Source organism: Physeter macrocephalus, chromosome 6, assembly GCF_002837175.3.
Source record: "Physeter macrocephalus isolate SW-GA chromosome 6, ASM283717v5, whole genome shotgun sequence".
NCBI lineage: Eukaryota > Metazoa > Chordata > Mammalia > Artiodactyla > Physeteridae > Physeter > Physeter macrocephalus.
The window spans coordinates 34,787,303-34,803,169 of NC_041219.1; the positions used below are offsets into that span (position 1 = coordinate 34,787,303).

At 38.8% G+C, this 15,867-nt stretch overlaps 3 protein-coding genes across 7 annotated transcripts in view; 1 reads left to right on the forward strand and 2 right to left on the reverse strand.

Annotated features, from left to right (window-relative positions):
• CHPT1 (choline phosphotransferase 1) overlaps window positions 1-458 on the forward strand; it is a 36,640-nt gene extending 36,182 nt beyond the window's left edge. The window contains exon 9 of the mRNA XM_024127379.3: window positions 288-458. Within this exon, the coding sequence (XP_023983147.1) occupies window positions 288-332 (45 nt within the window). The 3' untranslated portion in view covers window positions 333-458. The remainder of the gene's footprint in view (window positions 1-287) is intronic.
• SYCP3 (synaptonemal complex protein 3) lies at window positions 12-7,171 on the reverse strand. Of its 3 annotated transcripts, none has more exons than XM_055085264.1 (8): window positions 5,924-6,077; window positions 5,490-5,556; window positions 5,290-5,324; window positions 3,447-3,564; window positions 2,280-2,379; window positions 1,560-1,658; window positions 494-598; window positions 314-367 (listed from the first exon to the last, which is right to left on the reverse strand). In XM_055085264.1, exons 1-8 carry the CDS (start codon window positions 6,054-6,056, stop codon window positions 314-316), a joined length of 711 nt encoding a protein of 236 aa, XP_054941239.1. In that variant the 5' UTR covers window positions 6,057-6,077. The 3 variants fall into 3 exon arrangements, with proteins under 3 accessions (XP_028346300.1, XP_054941239.1, XP_023983149.1); XM_024127381.3 differs by lacking the exon at window positions 314-367 and adding an exon at window positions 6,998-7,171 and having other exon boundaries at window positions 471-598; window positions 5,924-6,069; XM_028490499.2 differs by having other exon boundaries at window positions 12-598; window positions 5,924-6,071.
• A 3,298-nt stretch (window positions 7,172-10,469) lies between these two features.
• Window positions 10,470-15,867, reverse strand: part of GNPTAB (N-acetylglucosamine-1-phosphate transferase subunits alpha and beta) — a 130,679-nt gene continuing 125,281 nt past the window's right edge. For all 3 annotated transcript variants that reach the window (XM_055085263.1, XM_024127300.3, XM_024127299.3), the window contains one exon: window positions 10,470-10,777. In XM_055085263.1, coding sequence (XP_054941238.1) covers window positions 10,670-10,777 — 108 coding nt within the window. In that variant the 3' untranslated portion in view covers window positions 10,470-10,669. The remainder of the gene's footprint in view (window positions 10,778-15,867) is intronic.

Sequence of the window (15,867 nt, forward strand, 5' to 3'; positions counted from 1 at the left end):
CCAAAACTTGAAATTAAATCATATTTATTGCTAAGAGTTAATTGACAAACGTTAGAGAGAAAAAAATCACTATTAGTATTAAAGAGCTGAAAGCACAGTGGTACATATAATTTAGGAATTGCTGCTACTCACATAACTTCATTATTTTATTTGGAAGTGAAGAAGAAGAAGGGTCTTGCAGTAAAGCTAATGATTAATATGATGTAATATTTTAAACCAGAATTTTCAACCACTCTAAAAACTTACATGCCTCTTAGCTAATGTTATAATTGTATCATATTACTTAGGTTCAAGTTCTTCCTTCAAAGAGTCATCAGAATAACATGGATTGAAGAGACTTTCGAACACTTGCCATCTCTTGCTGCTGCTGTCACATGAAAGGAGATATTAAACATTTGTTTAATTTTTAGATAAGTGTTATACATATTTCACCAAATAAAATATTTCAATGCTCACAATCCTTATTTTTTCAATTTTAAATATAATAACTTACTGTTTCCATCATAATTTTTTTTTGCAACATAGCCATTTCTTTTCTAAGTTCATTTTGTGCACCAGTAAGTAGATAATCGTGACTCTTCTCCAAGTCCTCCATACTCTAAAACACAAAAGGCTAGTTCAGTTACAAACCACCACTTTTCATCTCAGGTTCAAAACTTATACAATTAATTTTCAAAAGTAGGAACTTTTTAATATTCAACAATGCATATTATTTATCTCAAATAAAAATATTCTAATACATGAAAACCAGAATATCCACTAAAGGAATAGAAAATGTCAGACATAAATCAAATATTATTAAAGGAGGTACAATAGTAGTGTACCTTCTCACTGGAAGAAACAAACAAAAATAACACAAAATTTTATAAAAGGAATAGAAGCACAACTTCCTGTAGCTATGTAGTAGAAAATGGGGATTTAATTCCAATTTAGTTGGCAAAAGAATAAGACTGAAAGGAAGGTTAGGAAAAAGGGTTAAAAGTATTCTAGGGCAAGAGCATAAACAAAAGCATGAAAGTACAAAGTGAGTGAGTTCAGAGAAAGCCGTTATGTGGAGGGGTGGAAATAATGGATGAATGTAGTAATTGGAGCATTAAAAAAAGAATCATATTATTGGGGGGTGAATCTTGAATACCTAAGAATTTAGAATGAGAAGCTACTGACAGTTTTTCAGGAGGGAAAAGGTAATGTTATAGAAAGATAATATGGCAGACCCACGAAGGATGGGTTGGAAAACAGAGAAATCAGTTAAGAGTTTTCATAGTATAAGCAAAGAAAGATGATGTTCTGAACTAGGGCAGTAGCAGTGGATGTGAAGAATAAGAGAGATGGAGGAGTCAAATATAGTACTAAAGTTCCTACACCAAGTGGTAACACTTAGTGATAGCATTTAGCACTTAAATTAAATCGAAAACAATGCATTCAAAATGGAAAACTGTTAAGAATTTAAAATGTATAAGCGAAATGTTTTTCCCTTAAACTGAGAAAAAAATTATCTTCTACTTCCACACATGAATTATATCTTATAAGAATGTATTATGTTACCAAATACAACAAACCTTTATGAACTGCTCATATAATTGTTTAATTGTTTTCAGTCTCTGGCTCTGAACAATTCTAGACTGTTGAAAAACTTTTTGTTGCTGTCGAAACATATTCTACAAATGTAAAAGAAAAAAATATGTAATAACAATTTGGGTAAAATTTAGCAAAAATTAATTCTACATTACACTTAAAAGGAATAGTTTTTAAATCAATATGTTTAAGATTTTAACATTTACTATGACTGAGTTTAGATAATGTGTTCACCACTTATATACAACAATAATATAATAACCCTACCAGTCATTGAGTAGGAAATCTCAACAATACTCAAAACATGTCTTAATTCTTGGTGCTTTCAATGTCAACACAGATGGTCTTTCAGTTTCTTGGCCTGTTTTCCACCAATGATTTTTGTTCTTCACCCTACTTTAGCCATCCACTTACATACGCATACCCTAGATTTTATCATTACCAAAAACTATAACCTCTGCATAGTATTAATAATAGCAAACTTGATATTAACAATGTGTTAGGAAGCAAAGACCAACAGCTTTTATGAGTATGGTATGTGCCTGTACTTCTGCATTCAGCAGAACCAAACTCATAGCCAGCAATGGGCAATGGAACCTGGCTAAGGTCCATGGGTGTACTGCAAGGCCGGCCTCTCCCTTCCTACTTGACACTTGGTTATAGTAGATTAATTATAAAGCTATAAAGCTAAGCATAATACTAACAGCTAGTTTTTCTTCTTGTTCCTCAGCTTTCTGCACATCTATATCCCACTGCTGGAACAAAGTCAGAAACTGCTGAGAATATTCTTGGTTAAGCTTCTGCCTGTAAAGCATAATGAATATTGTCATATTTCACATCAATATGGAAAAACTTTCAAAACAAAACTGATTTGACATAATTATACTATAATAAAAGAGAAAATAATATCAAATTTTCAGATGTGAAGCCAAGTTATGATTTATGATGATTCAGAAGTATTTATTTTCCTAACCAACTAAGAGAAAAGCCCTCTCATGTGCTTTAAGCTCTTGAAAACTAAGGGAGTTTTATTGTACATATACATTTTCCTGAACAGTCCATTTTATCTCCAAGCAATTTATTTATTTATTCATTCATTCATTCATTTATTTATTTTTTGGTACGCGGGCCTCTCACTGTTGTGGCCTCTCCCGTTGCGGAGCACAGACTCCGGCCGCACAGGCTCAGCGGCCATGGCTCACGGGCCCAGCCACTCTGCGGCATGTGGGATCTTCCCGGACCGGGGCACGAACCTGTGTCCCCTACATCGGCAGGCAGATTCTCAACCACTGTGCCACCAGGGAAGCCCTCCAAGCAATTTATTTTTCATTTTCTCCTACTGAATATAGGTTGTGATATGATAGATTCACTGAAATTATTATATTTATCATATAAGGTTTCCAAATAGAAATATTTCACTTAATTTTTCCCCATTTTGGTACAATGATTTTGTACAAAAGAATAATTCAGCTAAAATATACAAATTATTTATAATACATAAGGTTGATCTTTTTCTACACTGTTAAACAGTTAACTATCATAAGACTAATGGTTTATATGACATTTACTTTTTATTCAGCGAGTGTATTTTTAGAATGAATATAAATTACCTTTATTGTTAAAAAAAAAAACCCTCAAACATTATTTAAAAGGGGAAAAACGACATCTTTATTGATTTCCAGGAAATATATCTCAAGTCTGTGAAGGAATGAAGTTATAGGACTAAAGGACTTAGAGGAAAATCAAGCCAAATATACTTTTTTACTAGAGATCCCAATAAGTAGAAGATGATAGTACTTCTCATAATTTGCACCAATGAATACTAAGAAATGATGCAAATGTTGTGGCAGTGAAAAAACCAACAGCCTTACCTTTGCTCTTGTTGGGTTTTCCAAACATTTTCAATTTTCTGGTTACTGGTTTTGAGAGAAGCCTTGGTATACGTTTCTAGTCTTTTTCTCTTGGCAAGAAGAGCCTTGTTAATATCAGCTATATTGAAAATAAATACTCATTAAATTTAATGTGGAAGAAAGTTACTTTGTTCCCACATATTCAAATAAACATGGATAAAGCTGGTTCAAGAGTTTTGAAAAGATCTTTAAAAATACACATAATATCAAAAAGCAAGATTATTTCCTTGCTTTTTTTTTCTGAGAAAACTTTTAGTTATTGGTATCCCAATTCTGATTTTCCTAACGAGATAATTTTTTAATTTAGAGGTGATTAAAAAGAGATAATAACTGCAAAAAAGGGTCTCAAGGACAGACTTTAATTTCTTCATAAGAAAACACTAATAAAGGTTAAATTTAGAACTCATTATATGAAACGCAAAATTATTTTAAAAGAATCCAAAATGAATAAAAATAAAGAAAATAATTTTTTAAAATATAGTCAGTGATACTGTAAAATATATTTTTACTAAAAGAGACAAAGAATAACCAAGCATAGGAAAATCTTATTTTAAGTAAATATTTAAATAAATTCATTCAAGAACCCTTTTAGGGCTTCCCTGGTGGCGCAGTGGTTGGGAGTCCGCCTGCCGGTGTGGGGGACACGGGTTCGAGCCCTGGTCTGGTGGGATCCCACATGCCGTGGAGCACCTGGGCCAGTGTGCCACAACTCCTGAGCCTGCTATCTGGAGCCCCCGAGCCACAGCTGCTGAGCCCATGCGCCTGGAGCCCGTGCTCCGCGGCGGGAGAGGCCACCTCAATGAGAAGCCCGCGCACCGCCGCAGCTAGGGAAAGCCCGCGCGCGGCAACGAGGACCCAACACAGCCACACACACAAAAAGAACCCTTTTAAATACTTTTTTATAGGACATTTTTACCAATAATATAAGTACTGCATTTCATAAACTTTTTAATACTTCAGGTAATTCTTTGCTAGGCACGTGCATATGGATCTACCATCAATAGTTATTTTTCAGTAATCATGATGTGACCTACACTATTACATAAATATTTTGTATTTCCAATATCCATCTATAATAATAAATTTATAAGACAGATTATAAAACAAGCATTTTGTTACTACCAAATAGGGCAAAGCTTTCAAAAAAGACTTGATTATATGAATAATCCTAGAGAGGAGCCAAATATTGACTCTTCTATAAGAATACTGTCCCCTAACACAGTTCACGTAACTGATATTTGACATACAATTTAAAGTTTATGAACTTTTTATCTGATCTCTTGCTTACTAGCAAGGTGGTCTTTAATTCTCAGCTACATAGTTTAATAATGTAAAAAAAAAAATAAAGAGTTATTTTAAAGGCTTCAATTTACACTGCCCTTCCTAAAGAAAAGAACACAGGAATGCCATAGAAAATAACTAAATTGAGAAAATGAAAAACTGACACATATACAGATATGTGCGTGTGTTTGTATCACTTAGTCCGTGAAAGTCCAAACAGAGGGATAGACACTTTTCCCATCCATTTTTGCTCTAAAATTTCATAGTCCATTACACTCACACACCTATAAAGTAACAGGACCATTCTTAACTCACCATCGTTAGCACCATCTCTTTTCACATCAACAACTGGTAAAGGTTAGTAAGGAAATCTATGAAGCCGAACCACATATACTTGTGCAAAATCTTACATATGAGAACAAAGCATCAAATAACAGTCTTATAGTCCACTGATTATTATTTACTATTATACAAATTATATGGTTTAAAACAATTTTGAATACAAATATCTCCTAAAACATACCTCCAAATCTTTCCAGCATATTCTGTACTTCACCCCTGTGAAAAAAAATACATCAAAATCTTTTAAATAAGGATCCATAAAATATCATTCTTGTTTTGGAAGAAATATCACATGCCCAGTATTTTACATACAATACTCGTTGGACAACCAAATAGACTTTTCTTAAAGTCTAAGAGGTGAAAATTGTTTGAGCATATTACCCCATGTCTTCAACTATTCCTGCAGAAGTCCTTTTCTTCCCATGTTTATCAAGTACTGCAGTCTTCCCTGAATTGACAATAAAAAAAGAAAAAGAGTTGAAATTAAGTATGCTATTTTGGTAATTTTTAAATGGAGTAATATCTTAATTTTGAGGTTTTTTGAGGCTTTGTGCCAAGACAAGTTTTTAAAGCAGACATATAAATGCACTACTTTCTCTGCAGGTTAGATGGCATTAAATCAGGATCCAAGACCATTTTATGGGAACAATTTTGCAAGTCTTCCTGTGTTAATGTCATAATAATCTATGTACTGTTTATCAGACATCAGGCGAAAGATGCTATAGAAGCTTCACTAAGTCCAAATAAGAAACATGAAGTACATGAAAATAAATGCAGGACACGGTCACTGCCCAACAACATTAGCTATATGGTACCTTCAATGACATCCTCCTCTGAACCACTCAGATCTTTTTTATCTGCTTTCTCAAAGTCATAGCCTTTTAGAACCTGATCCTCCATGGATATCTTCCCAGATTTCCCGGTATGTTTTCTTCCAGAGGGCACCATTTCTCGATGTTTTCTGATTAAAAAAAAAAAAAAAAAAAGATCAAACCTGCTGAATCCAAAGACACCATTTAAATAGACTGGCAAATTTCAAAATGAGAGATATCAAATAAAGATGATTTTAGTTGAATACCACTTTAGGAGTCTCTTCATTTATTCTGTTGGACCAAAAGTTAACAGAAGAAGATAATGACTGTGCCGCCCCTGACGCCGGCGGTGGTTCGCTCCTGAGGACGGGGAGGGCGGCGGAATCCTTTCTCGATGTTTTCTGATTAAAAAAAAAAAAAAAAAGATCAAACCTGCTGAATCCAAAGACACCATTTAAATAGACTGGCAAATTTCAAAATGAGAGATATCAAATAAAGATGATTTTAGTTGAATACCACTTTAGGAGTCTCTTCATTTATTCTGTTGGACCAAAAGTTAACAGAAGAAGATAATGACTGTGCCGCCCCTGACGCCGGCGGTGGTTCGCTCCTGAGGACGGGGAGGGCGGCGGAATCCTAGCCCGGCCAGGTTCTGGCTAAATCGGGGCAAATCTAGATCCAGCTGATTTCAGTCACAATGTGAAAATCGTAATTACTGACAGGATCGATCACGAGCCCGCCCCAAAGAAGTTGCCAGCAACAGAAATACAACATAAAACGTTCTGCCTCCTGGGCCGCAGAAAATGACGTCCAGTAAGATTTCCACGACCCAGGCCTCGAGGACCAGTGAAGGGGAGGCCTGGCTTCATCTAAATGGTTTCTGCGGGGTGTGGGCGCGCTGATGAGGGCCCACCCTCCTCGCCTGCTGTCAACCTGTCAACTCGCCCGGCGTCGAGTCCAGTCCCGAGGCGGCGCAGCCGGCGCCTTTCTGCCCACTCACGGCCCTGCCCGCAGGGAGCTGTACTGCCTTCAAATTCCTGTCAGGGAACCCAGGGAGAGCCAGCGGGTAAGATTTACCTCACAGGTCAAGAATAACCCCTTGCTCAGATTCCCGCGCCGGACACGTGCTCCCCTCCTCACACCTGAAAAACACCCCAATGGCCGACGACCACAGTTACTCGTCTCAGTACAGGCATCCCCGCTGCTCCCGCCTCCCCTGCCCCAACGCCTCAGACTGGACCTCTTCACAGCCTCGACACTCCTCCGAAGCAAATCAGATTTCTCACAGAAGAAAAGCCGGCTTCGCCTCGTCCGGGAGCGTCTCTGATTGGCTGGCAGGAGGGCGCATGCGTGCAGCGGCCCCGGGGCTTAGCTCCCTCGGACGCCACGCCCAGCGAGAGCGCTGACCCAGAGCACCTTGCGGGCGGCGATCTATGGCTAGTACACCTGAAGCGAGGCAGTTTCCAGTTTCTTTTTGTAATTTAAGTTTAAAATTTTCACAATATTTTAATAATAAAGTTGCAAAAGAATATAAAGAACACACAACTTAATTTGTGAAGTACAGTTTTACCAGAGCCTATTGCATCTACTCAGGGAGTCCTTTCCCTCCCATCCCCCCATTCCCTACTCAGAGATTTTTTTTTTTAAATTATCTTGAATTTTGTGTTAATCATTGGACCCTCCCATTTTCTAAGTTTTGTTACCGCATGTATGTGCCCTGAAACAACTCTGCTTAGTTCTGTTTGTGTTTGGGTAGTATAGAAAGTTGTACCATATTCTATGTAGTATTCTGTCACTCGCTTTTTAAACAACATTATGTCACTAAGAGAATCTAGATGATTACATGTAGCCATAGTTCTTTCATTTTCACTGCTGCAAAATATCCCATTGTGCCTCTATTCCACCATTTATTCATTTATTTTCTTGTCTGTGGACATGTGGGTTATTTTCAGATTACAGCCTGTATAAGCAACGATACTATGAATAGTCTAATCTCCTGCATATATGCTAAAGTTTTTACAGAGTATCTGGGTGTGAAGTTTCTCAGTCATAGGCTAGATGATGTAAAAGCCAAATTGGTTTCAAATTTACACTCCCACCGACAGTGAGTTCCCATTGTTCAATGCACTCATCATCACTTGGTATAGTCAGATTTCTTAATTTTGCCATTCTGGTGGGTGTAAAATGATATTTCTTTAGGGTCTGCTTTTGTATTTCTCCAATCACTCATAAGATTAAGCTCTTGTTATGCTCATTGGCCATTTGCATTTCCTTTTCCTTAAAATATCTATTTGGGTTTCTTGCTCATTTTTCAATTGGGTTATGTGTTTCTTATTGACTTGTAGCTCTTCATATATGGGGGTGGTGTTAATATTTATGACTGCTTTCTGTATCTTTTTAAAGGAATTTATTTTTATCCTGAAGTCATAAAAATACAAAAGTTTTAAGGTTTTATTTTTCATTTTTAAGCCTTTGTTCATCTAGAATTTATTTTTGTGCCTGGTGACAGGTAGGGTCCAATTACTTCCCCCCTGCCCCTCACTGTGGAAACCAGTTTATTGAACAGTGCATGCTTTCCCTTTAACAGCTACGTCATTTGTCATGTTTCTGTATGTTTTTGAGTCTGCTTCCCTAGCCTGTTCCACTGGTCAGTTTGCCTATTCCTGTGCCAAAGTCAGTTTTCATCATTCCAGCTTTATTAAAGGTTTGGCATCTAAGAGGGCAAGTCACACCTTATTTTTTCTTCAGGAGTAACCTGTGTATTCTTGAACTTTTGCTTTTCTAGTAAATTTTAGAATCAATTTTCCAAGTTCCAGGAAAAAAAATGAAACAAAACAACCTACTGGATTTTAATTGGAATGGCAATAAATCGATACATCAATTTGGAGAGAACTGAGTCTTCTGATTCTTGAACGTAGCATATTTTCCATTTATTTAGAACTTCTTTAATATAATTCAATAAAGTTAAATTTTTTTTCTCTGTGTAGAGTTTGCACTTTTATTAGATTTATTTATAAATAACTTATATTTTGTCTCTATTTTGTTCAAATTGTTATATAATTTTGTTCTAATTGGTATATAAATATCCAATTGATTTCTGATATGGGTCTTATTTCTTTTTAAATCCACATTTTAAAAGTTTATTTATCTGTTTATACACAGCATTGTTCCAGAAAGGGTTTAAGGTGGCTTAAAAGACTCCATAAAATACACCAAGGAATTAGTAATAGAAGAACCAGGAATGAAGCGTATGCAAAATGCTTATGTAATCGTACTCTTTTACTCTGGGTGGACCACAAATTTGGCTCTAAGTTTTTAGCAGGCAGTCAGAAAAGGAAACTTAGTTACATCATTTACAGTGTTCATAAAGCAAAAACAAACCAGTTACCCAAGCGAAGCACTGTTATTCCTAATATTAAGACCAGAAAGAAATTTCTGAGAGGCTTCATAAAGAGGTAAGTGTATGATGTAATTAATAATCAGTGTTCTCAGTAGCAACCTAATGGGAGACACAAAGATGAATTTCACAGGGCTCTTTCTTCAATACAGGCAGATGGCATCACATCAACTTGAAAATCAGGAAGAGCAATTTCATCGTGAGTTTGGGGGTTGATGGGGGGAACACAATATGATATGGTCAAGGTACTCAGCTCTTTGCTCAACAAAACCAAAGACATTTTGGAACAACAGAGTTGAATCCAGTACCCAGAATGACTCCGGAGAAGTCCTGAAACCCTTAAAATTCTATGCAACATTTTCTGAAGAGGTGCTTTTATTCTTCTGGCCAGAGAAAACATAGTTTATCAGATACACTGTACTCAGCGTACCCAGGTGATACACATAAATTAGGAACCATTTCTTTAGACAATCTAGAGAATTAGACTACAAATCATTCATGCTATTCAGATACTTATGTTTTCTTCTTAGAGCCTAGCTTATTTTTCCTCTGCAAAAAGAACCTTTTTTGTTTCCATGTGGTGCCACGGCTTGGGTGAAGGTTTCAGGGTGGTTAAAAAGTTGCCTCCTGGCTGGAGGAAGGGGCTCGGGTAGAGATCTCGAGGCGGGGGAAGGCAGGGGGGGTCTCGCAGAAGCCGCCGGGCTCAGGAGGCTCCTAGCTGCGCTGGCGGGAGAGCCCTTCGAAGAGATACTCGCCCAGTTCGGCCTGGGGGCCCGGCCAGACTGCGCAGGTCTGTCAGGTGCAGCCCATCTTCTCGAGGAGCTTCTTGATGAGCTCCTGCAAGAAGCGGCCCTCCAGGAACTCGCAGAGCTGGGCGCCTGCGCTCGCAGAAGCCGGGGCCTGCAGGTCCAAGAGCCCCCGCTCCAGGCTCCTCTCCAGGGCCGTGGCGGCCTCCGTGGCGCCCACGCTGGTGCCCCACTCCTCCGGGAACAGCTCCTGCCCGTCCTGGAGCGGGGCGCGGCCGCCCCACTGCTTCCGCGTCTTCAAGAGAGAAGCTGGGTGCCCTGGCGCTTCTCCACAGCCAACTCCCCGAAGAAGCGGCCCACGCCCCACGCCTTCGAAGTAGAAGCTCAGAGAGAGGTAAGTGGACGAGGCCCGAGGTGCAGGTTGATCTGGCGGCTGACGGCGGCCTCCACCTCGGCGGAAGAACTCTGCTGGAACGTGGGGTGGGGGTGGGGGGCTCACGGTGAGTCAGCAGTGATGAGGACTTCTCCGTAAAGTGTGCTGTGAGGATGCACCCGGAAGCAGGGACCTGGGTCTTATTCTCTCCAGCAACTTGCTAAGCACTTTTATTACTTCCAATAATTTGTCTGTAGAGTCGGGGATCTTATAATAATATCATCTGTGGATAATGACATTCTCGTTTCTTTGTAGTTCGTAGGCTTTTTTTCATTTTCTGCCTGCAATGATTAGGATTTTTAGTACGAAGATGAATAAAAGCATGGGTACTAGACATTCTTCCTAATTTTAAAGGGCATGTTTCTAAAGTTTCTGTTAACAGTGATGATACTGAAACCGTGGGTTAAATCCATTTCACCTGCCGTCACTAATCAAGGTCGTTTTAAGATTTGCCTGACTTCCAAGCTGCACTTAGCCTGGACAATAAGGTGTTTGCCCAAGTTGTCTTCCAGAAACTTGGAGTCAGCTGCTCTAGTTTGAGCTGAGCTGGGTAAGTCTGGATAGGACCACCCACCCTTCAGCTGGGCATTCCAGAGTGTCTGCTTGGTGACCTTTTGACACAAAGGGCTAAATACTCTACCCGCAGAACATGCAGAGGCCTGGAGCCTAGTTACACCTGCTCAGGATGTCCGTTACCACACCTTCTTCCAATCACCTTTCCCCACACTCCCCATGCCTTGGACCGCCCTGCTTCTTTATTCTTTGTCCCATAAATACCCCGAGCCCCTTGCCTTGGGAGGCAGAGCTGAGATTGGTTCTCCTGTCTCCTCGCTTGGCTGTCTTCTGAATAAATACCCTCTTTGCTGCAAACCTCGGCATCTCAGTGTTTCATCTTGCTGGGCGTCAGGCGAGACAAAGCTGGTTTGGTAATGTATACCATGTGTGTGATTTTGGTAGTTGCCCTTTTTGAAAGCTTAGCTTCTATTTTTAGTTTGCTAAGAGTTTTTTGTTTGCTTGTTTGTTTTATTTTGTTTTTTAAAATCATGTATAAGTGTTGCATTTTATTAAATTCTTTTCTGTATCTATTGAAACGATCTTTTCTCTTTAATTTGTTAATGTAGTGAAGAAAATGTATATCATCTCCTAATGTTAAACCAAATCTACATTCCTGTGAGAAACCCAAGTTGATCACGATGTACTAACATTTTAAGCACATTGCTGTGTTTGGGTTGTTCAACTTTCTGTGTCCATTTTCATGACTGAGATTGGCTTGTAATTTTCCCTTAGCCTACTGTCCTTATCTGGTTTGTCATCAAGGCTGTGCACATGGCTTGCTCCCTCTTCAAGCCTTTGCTCAAATGTCACTCTTCATCTCAATGAGGCCTTCTGTGCCTCCATTTTTAGATATTGTAATTGCAAACTCGGCACCTTTGTTTCTCTTCTTTCCCTAGTCTCCTTCCCCAGCTACCTTTTTCCTACCACTTACTGCTTTCTGTTGTATGTAATCTGATCATTTACTTAACCCCAAATGTTTGAAATTCTTTTGTGAAACTATCTGAACCTAGTGACATCATTGGAGTAATTCCTTGAAAGTTTTCTTTTTTATCTTTATTTTTTTAATATCTGTATTGGAGTATAATTGCCTTACAATGGTGTGTTAGTTGCTGCTGTATAACAAAGTGAATCAGCTATACAATGTCCATGCCACTCTCTCACTTCGTCCCAGCTTACCCTTCCTCCTCCCCGTGTCTTCAAGTCCATTCTCTACGTCTGCGTCTTTATTCCTGTCCTGCCCCTAGGTTCTTCAGAACTCTTTTTTTTGTCAGATTCCATACATATGTGTTAGCATAACACAAATAACTCAGTTTCATTTCTTTTTATGGCTGAGTAATATTCCATTGTATATATGTACCACATCTTCTTTATCCATTCATCTGTCGATGGACACGTAGTTTGCTTCCATGTCCTGGCTATTGTAAGTAGTGCTGCAGTGAACATTGTGGTACATGACTCTTTCTGAATTATGGTTTTCTCAGGGTATATGCCCCGTAGTGGGATTGTTGGGTCGTATGGTAGTTCTCTTGATAGTTTTCTTGATTTTTAACTTTCTTCTGTAGAAATTGGTCTTTTTAAGCATTTGTCTCTATTGGGGTCAACTGTAGTAAACTGTTTTTTCTAAGGAATCCTCTATTTCATTTAGTTTTATAAACTTACCTGCATAGAGATGTATACAGTAGTCTCCTTTGATTTTTTTAAATTCTTCTGCATTAATAGGTATTATCCCTGTGCCTGTCTCTTCTTTCCTTCCTTCCTTCCTTTGGAGTTGGATTGATTCTTCCCCCGTGCCCCCCAATTTCTAAGCATTTTGTGCACAGGGTTTCTAGTTCAAGAGCACCTTCTTCTGTCAGTATAATGAAGTGCAGTTTTTTTTAAGCAGTAATGGAGTTGGGGTGAGGAGGATGAGTTGATGTGTCTTGTTTCACTTTTGTTTTTGCAGGATCTTTAATTTTTCCTCTCGTCTTTCTTTCTCATAGCTCCAAGAGGCACCACTTCTTTTTTTTTTTCCTAATATTTATATTATTTATTTATATTTATGTGTTTATTTTGGGTGCTCCAGGTCTTAGCTGCCGCACGAAGGATCTTTCTTGCAGCATGCGGGCTTCTTAGTTGCGGCATGAGGGCTTTTTAGTTACAGCATGCAAACTCTTAGTTGCAGCATGCATGTGGGATCTAGTTCTCCAACCAGGGATCGAACCCCGGCCCCCTGCATTGGGAGCACGGAGTCTTACCCACTGGACCACCAGGAAAGTCCGAGGCGCCACCTCTTATCTGATTCTTCTCCAGAAGCAGTGTTTCTTTAAGGCTGCCACCACTATTGGTTCTGCTTTCTTTCAAAACCCAGCCAGTACTGTAAACTACCAAGTCCCTGGCCAGTCTTCCTTGTTTTGATTCTTAGTAGTATTAGATTTTGTTGTTCTAGGAGTTATTTTATCTTTACTTCATCTAGGTCTTCTGCTCCCCAGCACTCTTTTGCATACAGTCTCTTAAGCTTCCCCTCCTACAGGCTCATACTGCTCCCACAGGCTGACAGCATTGGCAAGAGCTGTTAGAATTTGTTGTCTATTTCTCTACTAGGAGAAGTTCGTTGTATTCTCTGTCTCCTGATAACGCGGAAGGGGTGGGTTATGTGTGAAGTCTTACTTTTCTATTTCATTAATTTCTGCTCTTACCTTTATTACCTCCCTACTTTCTTTTATTGTTCTTTTTCTAACTTTTTATGTTAGACCATTAGGTTGTTCATTTCCGGCCTCTCTCCTTTTGCAAGATGCTCATTTAAGATGATAAATTTCCCTCTATGTATCATTTAGCTGAACCCCACAAGTTGTGATAGGCAATATTTTCATTCCCATCCAGTTCTAAGTATTTTTAAGTTTCCACTATAAGTTCTTCCTTGAATCATGAGTTGCTTAATATGTGTTTTTAGGCTTTCAAGCAAATTTGGTTCTTAAAATTTATTGTTGGGCTATTCTAACTGGATACCCCTATAATCTGAATCATACCTATGATTTGAAATGTGTTAACTAACACAAGGTCCATCTTAAAAAAATATTTTATCCACGCTTGATAAGAATGGGTATGCTCTAATTTGGAGATGCTGGGTTCTAGATATATCCAAGATATATCAAACTTTTTAATTGTGTCATTCAAATCTTTTATGTCTTTGCTGATATCTTTGTCTCCTTGGTCTAGGAATAATTGAGGAATGATTGGATATGTGTTAAAATATACTCTGATAGTGGATTTATACATTTTTTAAAAATTTTATTTATTTATTTATTTTTGGCTGCATTGGGTCTCCATTGCTGCATGCGAGCTTTTCTCTAGTTGTGGAGAGCAGGAGCTACTCTTTGTTGCAGTGCGCGGACTTCTTATCGCAGTGGCTTCTCTTAGTTGTGGAGCATAGGCTCTAGGCGCACGGGCTTCAGTAGTTGTGGCACACGGGCTCAGTAGTTGTGGAGCATGGGCTCTAGGCACGCAGGCTCAGTAGTTGTGGCACACGGGCTTAGTTGCTCTGCAGCATGTGGAATCTTCCCTGGCCAGGGCTCAAACCCATGTCCCAGGCATTGGCAGGTGGATTCTTAACCACTGCACCACCAGGGAAGTCCAGATTTATAAATTTTTCCTTATACTTCTATCAACTTGATTTTTGTATTTTGAACCTATTTAATTAGGTGCATACAAGTTTAGAATGCATACATCTTCTGTCAGTTGAACCTTTTTTTTAAAACATCTTTATTGGAGTTTAATTGCTTTACAATGTTGTGTTAGTTTCTGCTGTATAACAAAGTGAATCAGCTATATGTATACATATATCCCCATATCCCTCCCTCTTGCATCTCCCTCCCACCTTCCCTATCCCACCCTTCTAGATGGTCACAAAGCACCAAGCTGATCTCCCTGTGCCGTGCAGCTGCTTCCCACTAGCTATCTATTTTACATTTAGTAGTGTATATATGTATATATGCCAGTGCTACTCTCTCACTTCTTCCCAGCTTACCCTTCCCCCTCCCCATGTCCTGCAATACATTCTCTACATCTGCATCTTTATTCCTGACCTACTGCTAGGTTCATTAGAACCATTTATTTTTTTTTTTTAGATTCCATAAATGTGTGTTAGCGTACGGTATTTGTTTTCCTGTTTCTGGCTTACTTCACTCTGTATGACAGACTCTAGGCCCATCCACCTCACTACAATTAGTTCAATTTTGTTTCTTTTTATGGCTGAGTAATATTCTACGGTATATATGTGCCACATCTTCTTTATCCATTCATCCATCTATGGACACTTAGGTTTTTCCATGTCCTGGATATTTGTGGTGCAATGAACATTGTGGTACATGACACTTTTTGAATTATGGTTTTCTCATGGTATATGCCCAGCAGTGCGATTGCTGGGTCATATGGTAGTTCTATTTTTCATTTTTTAAGGAACCTCCATACTGTTCTCCATAGTGGCTGTATCAATTTACATTCCCACCAACAGTGTGAGAGGGTTCCCTTTTCTCCACACCCTCTCCAACATTTCTTGTTTGTAGATTTTTTGATGATGGCCATTCTGACTGGTGGAGGTGATACCTCATTGTAGTTTTGATTTGCATTTCTCTAATGATTAGTGATGTTGAGCATCCTTTTATGTGTTTGCTGGCAATCTGTATATCTTCTTTGGAGAAATGTCCATTTAGGTCTTCTGCCCATTTTTGGATAGGGTTGTTTGTTTTTTTGATATTGAGTGGCATGAGCTGCTTGTATATTTTGGAGATTAATGCTTTGTCAGTTGCTTCGTTTGCAAATATTTTCTCCTGTTCTGAGG